We start from the raw sequence: 8,596 nt of genomic DNA, 5'->3' as shown, positions 1-8,596 counted from the left end.
AGTTTTCTAAAAAAAAGCCCCCCTCCTTTTTGACAATATAGTAAAGTGCTATCTAGGTACTTCAATATGATACATAGGATCATGTGATCATTTTAACTCTATCCTTCTTCCACAGCCAAGGAAAGATGATATTAAAATAAAATTAGAAGAGAACTTTGTTACTTCCAGAATTTGTGGAAAGCATACAAGTTTTAGTCCAGGGGTAGGCAACCTTGGCTCTTTTATGACTCATGAACTTCAAATCCCAGAATTGCTGAGCCAGCATGGTTGGCTCAGGAATTCTGGGAGTTGAAGTCCACAGGTCATAAAAGAGCCAAGGTTGCCTACCCCCGTTTTAGTCCTAACACATCTAGAGGTTACTAGGCTAAAGATAGCTACTATACGATATAGTAAAGTTCCTTCACCTGTGTGATTGATTTCCACATCATATAAATATTAGCATATATCCGCATTTACTCAAATGTTTCTCCTGAAGTAGACTGTACTGTAGAGAACAACAACAGATAAATTGCAACAGTGCAACAGAGATTGTGAATAAGGAGATGCTGGTGGTCAGCCCTCATATTATATATTGCCTATTATCTGATTACAACCTGCAAATAACAGTTGGAAAAAGAAAATTAAGTATGAGTGAAAAATAAAATCTAATTTATCAGCTCTGCAATCAATAAATACACACAGAACACAATATGCAAACAGGTTTAATGTACCTTGAATACACAGAAGGGAAACAAAAGCTTTGTGATTCACAAAAATATTACAAAAAAGTAGTTCATACCAGCACTGTGATAATGTAAGAATATACATTACAAACTAATATAAAATATTTTGAAAACTGCTAGTTTAGGTTTTCATTGCTTTTTTTGGTAGAAAAAGATATACTAAAATATTGAAATATTACTGCAGGAGAAGTAAACTGTTTTCAGTCAGTTTCTGCAGTAACTCTAATATGTGTAGAGATATGCACTCACACACACATACGTGCTCCCCCCCCCACGCGCACACACACACTCATAGATGAACTACAAAAAGGTTCATCTCAGCTGAAGCTTTTCAAAACAGCTTCAGCAGTCAGAATTAGCATCTGAACAAGTCTAAGGATTAATTCCTCCAAAAGTATATTTCAATTTGTTTAAAAGTTTCCTAGAACTACAGTACAGCCATCTGAAATATAAAACTAACACCCAAGAGCTCTTATCTCTTTAAAAAGAAAAAAAAGTTAGCAAGCTCTCTGCTTAATAGAGAACTCTAGTTGCTATTGAGATAAAACTATTCAAAAAGGAAAGATACTTTTCATTTGAAGCATGATACTACCTTAACTTAAGCTTTTAACACTCTCATGCGCTGTTTTCAGCTGCAGTAGAATTCAGAACTGCTACTAGCAAATACCAATTTTATATCCTTAAGCTAGATTAAATTGTGCATGTATTTGCATGCATGCACGCAAGTGCACATGCGGACATGCACAAGTCTTTGCTACCATTAAACTACAGCTCCAGAAAAGCTACGTCATGGGTAGCATTATTCATAAACATAAAGCGCTGTTAGATCTTTTGAATTGTTTCATCATTTTTAAATTATTTAAATATGTTTTTCTTTCTCTAAGTGATTTTTTGTTGAAGATTTATGTCATAAGAGTCCAATGGAAGAAGAAATCTGTAATTTTGCCCTGAAAAGGGAAATAAGGGCTGAGGAAGATGCCACAAGAGTTAGCTGGCAACAGAGCTTTAAAACAATTTCTGAAATGAAAATATAATTAATGAAGGAGGTTAAATATATGATCCCCTCACCTCTTATAACTCTCTAAATGAGGAAGGTTTCTTTCAAAATATTTGCAATATAGGAAAACAATTGGCTAAAAAATAAAAAAAAACATTTTATTACAGCCTGGGAAAAACAATAGAAAGCTCAAAAGCTCTTATGATTGTATGTAAGCAATTTAAGAAGGGAAAAAGAAATATATATGAAACATAATACATTTGATATTCAAAAGTTAATTAAGAAATGGGTCAGCCTGGGGTCCTTATAAATTTATATCAGATATAGTACGAATTTTGACTTTCAAGATGTCTAGCAGAAAAGGACATACAGGTTAAGTGGGGAATGAAACACCACAGAGCTACCAAAGAAGGAAGGCATTATTTCTTTTCCTAAAAACTGCAGCGATGATACTCGTGGGAAACAATGTTAAATATTTTTGTCTCAAACCATTAAAATGCTTATATAAATAGAATTGCTCCCTGATCTCTTACTTCCCTTATGTGTAGGGATTGTGTGCAAAAGGGGTTCATATAAAGCATGTCGTAATTATGTCCCTACTACTGGAAAGAAGAGAATGCAGTGGAATGACAGTAAAATCTTTTTTTAATCTGCCCAGAAATTGCTTTCACTTCTAATTCTGCACTGATCATCAGACTGAAATGCAAAATATCCTGCAGAGGCTTCAAAGGTTTGTATCTTACTTTTGCTCAACCACCATCTGACAAAAGGGAAACATGAAGTTCAAGATGTATACATTTGTGAGATACTGTGAGCACTGGAGATGTCTACAGATGTACAATTTAATGTAACAACCATGCAAATGTTTATTTCTTTTGTTTCATTCAGGGTGAGCCCAGCTTCTCTTTTTTATACCTGTTTCTGCAATGAACAATTACTTTCTTCCTTTTTGCTCTCCTACCATATTTCAAGTAGCTTATCCTCAATTTTAAATGTGTTTAAAACATTATTTGTGATAGGATTGTATATTTAAATAGGATTTATTTTTAAATACAATCCAATTGTTTACATTTTGAACCTTTTACACCTTTTTGCATTACAAAAATCTGTAGTGGTTTTGTGGGATTCAGCTTCTGAGCAAAACAGGCGATAGGCCAGAACCTGCAACATGTGCAATAACTTCAAATCTCTATTCTACTCATAGCTTGTATGATAACTTTCATAGTTTTTTTCATAGTTAGATAGTTAAACACTCTGGAATGGTCTGGTGGCTCTGTTAGCATTATCCTGGCATATGACTAGTGCAACAGCTGCACTAAAAGTTAATAATTGTTGCACCAAGCCAGGAAGGGTGTTTACTGCTCCAGGTGCTGAAGGGATTAAGTAGCAGGTGCAAACCAACTGAAGAGCAGCCAAAGCTTCTATTTCCGATAAAACACTTCAGGAACTAGCAAGCAAAGAACAACAGTGCAAAGCAAACTCTTCTTGCCTTATGTTGAGAGAAAAAAAAAAGCTAGCATAACTAGCCCATGTATTTGCCCGTGAAGAGTTGGAGGAGAGACCAAGCCCTGTTCCATTATGTCCTTTAGGGAACTGACAAGAACAGTCATAAATTGTTATTGATTAAACAAAAACATATAAAAGCACCATACCTTTGATTTGCCAAGCCAGTAACTTGTGGTTGCATACAAGTAGATAAAGAACCTGAAAGCACTCTCTCTGGAAATCCAACAAGACAGTCATTTAAAAAATACACTTTGGGTCAGTCCTGCCCTCCAAAATGAATACTCATGCAGGACATAACACTGAAAACACTAGGATCTTGCAGAAAATCCTATGAGAGACGCAGAAGGTAATTCTATTTAGCTCTAACTTGTAGACCCTTCATGAGAAATTCACAATGGTTTTTAAATTCCAGTTTAGCATTTCACAGTACTGTATACTGACTCTGCCTCCCTTGTTTCATTCCTTAGACAAGAAACTCCTTATTCAACTTTAAAAAGAACAAACTGGGAGTTAATTATAGAGAGAAATCAATGAGACATTTGTGACTAACACTTCCGCATTACATTAAAGAGTATATTTCCAAATAAACTATATACATAAACTAATTTGGTTGCTGGAAACAATTCCCGAGAGTTCATGTCAGAATGGACAATTATTAATCATCTTAACAATGTCTCTCATTATTAGGTCCTGAGAAGTGAAGAGGATGCTATTGCTATATTCTGACCTATGAGATTCTCAAAGACATCTGTGAAAAAACAAGATAGATCAAATGTTTCTCCAGGTCAGCTGGACTTTTTAAATTAAACGTGTGCACACACACACAATATTTATATGTAATAAATTAGATCCTGTAGGAAAGGCTCTCTCTAGCTTAGTCATTTCTCTAGCATAGCTGTTTTCTACCAGCAGGGATCACTTTTCTTTCCATATAAAAGCATTTCAGTGATGTTAGATCCAATTACAGTTTGAAGCATAAAAATTAAGAAGTAGGCTTCCCATTTCAGTTCCTTCACAAACTAAATAAGTACCATTGTGGGAAAACCTACACAGCATTTCTGCTACTCAGGCTATTTTTTCCCCCATGCCTAACTCCTCCCTGAAAGGATAGGGAATTGCTTCCCAATGCCAAAGCAAAGTGTACACATTTCAACAAAATATCCATTTCACAGAAATAAAACTAACCATACTCAGACAACAGACACAGGCAAAACAAAACCTACACAAAACACGATTGCTCTCTAAACTCTACAAATTATTTTAAAAACACAATATAGTGTACATCTAACAAAGCTGCCAATGACAAAAAGTAAGCAAAACCAATTCCATAAACTTTACACAGCCAAAACAACAATAATCACAAAACCCCAGAACTGTCCCTTTTGAGGATGGAAGTTATACATATTTCCTGGGGTGGAAAGGAGTGCATGGGGCTCTCAGATAAATGAGCAGTAGTAGAATTTCCTGGGTTTTGCAGAGGACTTTTTTGTTTGTTTTTAAAAAAATGTATTGTGTGTTACAGATCATATACTAGTTTTAATGAATATTTTGTCAGAAAAAGGTGAGAAACCATGCTAGCATGGTTTATCATTTGTACTGCCAACATTTGCAGCACAGATGGATGAAGATCTGAGGGCTATCAAAATAAGATCTGGGCACCACACTTGCCCTGGGGCTACAACTTGCTTAATTATGGAGCAAATTATAGAGCAAATTTCCTACAAACTAACAAAAAATCTTGTTCTTTAACTTTTGTTAAGAATATTATTAAATATCAACTGATTGATAGAAGAAATGGAGGGGAAATAAGAAATTGATCAAACAAGTCACTCTGCTGTCCCAGAAAATTGACTCTGGCTTGCTCAACAAATAATGGTTAATGAACTTAGTTGCATGGTATGTGTGAACACCACCCGTGTGCATTTCCTTTAGAGAATCTTAAAGTTAGCTCTGTTACCTCTTTGCAATCTTCTATTATTAATTAAACATTGTTAATTTTACTTAAATATCTACTCAAAACTAACTAGGCTCTCCAAAAGACTCTCATTTGTGTTATAGATTCCAAAGCCTTGCTTTATGATCTTTAAATATCAGAACAGATTAGTACATCACAGTATCCAAAATCTTAACATGAAAACAAAGGTTACTAGAATTCTGACAAATTCTACTGACAATACAAACAGTGTTTCAGAATGTATCAAGGCCAGCTCATGTTTAATATATATTTTTCTCTCTTTTAGCAAAAGGGCATCACATAAAAAAGTATCCTCTTATTTTGTCCAATGTGATTCTAACCTAGCCTTTGAGTTGCAGATGAATACTGAATATTTGTAGATTGTAAAACTGGTCCCTAACCTTTGCAGCTTGCTGGCCTGGCTTGGGGGGGGGGAGAGAACTGGGCCACGTGAACAGTGGGCCAGCATGCATGTGCATGAGTGCCCGCCAGCCCACCGCTCATGCAAGTTGAGTTGTGCGCACATGCGCGTGCTCCGGCCAGCCACCCGCGCGGCCCAATTCTGAATAGGTCATGGCCCGGTAGTGGTTTGGGGGTTGGGGATCCCTGTTGTAAAAAACGCATATTTTCACATAGTTCAAAAACAATTTAGACTTCTATGTGAATGATAATTTCTGGAGAGGCCTGATTCAAACAATACTCATCAAATTCAAGGCTTTCTATTACATTAATAAAAAGTGAGAACATGGTTTTAACAAAACTTAAATGTTTTATAGACGGCTTTGTTGCAAAGCTGATATAAGATAACAGGCTCTTGGGCACCTCTAGGATCTGAAACAAAGAGAGTTGGTGGAAATTTTTCAGAAAGAATGCAGCATCAGGAATTTTCATAAAAACAGAAGTGCTAACAGTGCTAATACAAATAAGATAAGCCATTAACTCATTTTATAGCTCAGTGACTACAATGAGAAAAGCATATAAAATTAATCACTCATATTTCTTGCTTGGTCATCAATAAAAGAAATAAGAGTGATTATTTAATATGCTTTATAATCCAATAACTCAGGGTTATCTTATCAATTAAAGTGTCTGAAAAGGGTTGGGTTGGAGGGGGCTTATTGTCCCCAAACATTCTCAAAGTAATACATAAAAACTTATAATTTAACATACATTTATTTAGAAATAAGTCCAACTGAATACAGCTAGGTTTCTTTCTAAATCTGTTAATATTCACAGGATCAGTTTGAAAGTTGTTGCTGATATTATTATCATTAACCTGTTTTTGCATATTATCTTAGTAATGATTCTTTACAGAAAAGCAAATGAAAGGCTCATTTTATGATAAGGCTCAAAATTTGGGCTCTAAAATTTAGTTACACTCAACTAATCTAAGCTAAGAGACCAAACCCACCCACCTAACTTCACTGCAGCCAAACCGTAAGAAATGCCTGGGGCCAAGATAATAGAGTAATTTTTACTCTATTTACTTTCAATACATGTGGAGAATCTCACTTTCTTTTTGGAATTGCAACTTGGATTAAAGGAATAATTCTGCTAAGGAGAGCCTGGCTAACAAAAGAAGTTTGGCATTATGGAAAACATAATAATTATGTGCTTACAGACGAAAAATGTGTACAATAAATGCGGATGAGGAATATAAACCCTGAACTAAGGCAGCAGGCAGTTCTAGAGCCAGTTAAAATAGTAGAAGATGTATTACAGCGGCTATTCATAATGGAATACATCTTCTTCAGTCTAACTCTTGTACTCATTCATATGCAGATACTCAAGAGTTCAGCCATGATGAAAAAGGAGAGAACCAGACATGCTCATTTCTGGCTGAACTGTTGTTGAGTAACCTCTCTTCTGCTGTAGTTATGCAGCAACATTGTCAGGACCAACTTTTACTCTACTCAATTCTCCCATTAGTCCTTGGGCAATAAACAGTAAGCTGTTGCTTGTGGGCGTCAGCTTTCTTTAATGGAGTAGGTTGTCAAATACAGCATCGGGTAAGATGGAGACTTTTAGTTTCTTTTCAGGCCAACTATATTCCTTTGGAAGCTTGAACTAAAAAACAAAGAAATCAGTTAGTGTTTATAGAAATTGCTAGAATCTAGGGTGAATAAAACTACAATTTGAGGGCCCGGGAAGAAAAACAAAATTTGAAGACATTGTTTTATAATTTCTCTGCAGAATTACATAAAAAAGTAATTGCTTCTGAATGATGCATAAAACAGTGATATGAAATAAACTAGTCTACCTATGGAAATAGACAATAAATGAAGAAATAGATTCATTAGTGAAAAAGAGGCTTGTTTCAATATAAAAAAAATCTCTGTTTTTAGAAGACCATGAAAATAACAAAATTAAGAACAGAGGAAGCGGAAGCTACTGATAGTAACACAACTGAATTTTTAGAAGCCAAAACTGCATAATGTTCCAAAGCTGCTTTTTCAAGAGGCAACTGGGCTTTCTTGTTTTTCTTTGAAGACTTTTCGCTTCTCATCCAAGAAGCTTCTTCAGCTCTGACTGGATGGTGAGGAATGGAAGGATTTATATTCCTTTCAGACAGCTGGTCATTTGCATTCTTTTAGAGAGTCGTTGAGGCCACTTGGAGACTATCTGTGTCCTCAGGTTCACCTGAGTAATGCAAATGGTTGTGGAGCCTTCTTGGAAGGACTGTGTTGTAAACAGAATATGGATGATGTTATATCCTTCCCCTCTGTTGAGAGAGGGCTGTTCAATTTTGACATAGATGGCCTCTTGTCTTGATGGATTTGTTCTCCTATGTTCTGCCATGCGTTTATGAAGTGGTTGCTTTGTTTCCCCAATGTACTGATCTGCACATGTCTCACAAATGCAGTGAGAAATATGCATGGCTCAACACAGGAGAACAAACCCATCAGGACAAGATTCAGCAGTCTATCTGCATTTAAAAGACAAAGGCCACTCTTTTGAAGACAACAAAATCCACATTTTGGACAGAGAGAACCGCTGTTTTGGAAGAGGGGTCAAAGAGGCCATCTATGTCAAAACTGAACAACCCTTTCTCAGCAGGGAGGGATACAATATTATCTATCTCCAGTCTACAACATAGTCCTTTCAGCAGTTCCAAGAAGGTTCCACACCCATTTGCACTACTCAGGTGACCCTAAGGACACAGATAAACCTCCAAGTGGCCTCAATGACTTTCTAAAGCAATGCAAATGACCAGCTGTCTGCAAGAAATATAAATCCTTCTATTTCCCACCAGCCAGTCAGAATTGAAGAAGCTTCGTGGATGAGAAGCAAAACGTCTTCAAAGAAAACAAAATTCAGTTGCCTCTTGAAAAAGCATCTTTGGGACAACCATGACCTGGATGACTGAGAATCTCCATAGACAAAACTGCATAAACAATATTTCATGTGAGAAAATAT

The 8,596-nt window shown here is 36.0% G+C and overlaps 1 protein-coding gene across 1 annotated transcript in view; it reads right to left on the bottom strand.

Annotated features, from left to right (window-relative positions):
* Positions 1 to 6,081: 6,081 nt before the first annotated feature.
* The window catches only part of SUFU (SUFU negative regulator of hedgehog signaling), a 49,985-nt gene continuing 47,470 nt past the window's right edge, over positions 6,082 to 8,596 (bottom strand). Inside the window, exon 12 of the mRNA XM_015819770.1 lies at positions 6,082 to 7,246. Coding sequence (XP_015675256.1) covers positions 7,157 to 7,246 — 90 coding nt within the window. The 3' untranslated portion in view covers positions 6,082 to 7,156. The remainder of the gene's footprint in view (positions 7,247 to 8,596) is intronic.

This window comes from Protobothrops mucrosquamatus, unplaced genomic scaffold, assembly GCF_001527695.2.
Source record: "Protobothrops mucrosquamatus isolate PMUCROS unplaced genomic scaffold, P.Mucros_1.0 scaffold984, whole genome shotgun sequence".
NCBI lineage: Eukaryota > Metazoa > Chordata > Lepidosauria > Squamata > Viperidae > Protobothrops > Protobothrops mucrosquamatus.
The sequence above is the reverse complement of the archived record's forward strand: the minus strand, read 5'-3'. Positions and strand labels throughout refer to the sequence as shown.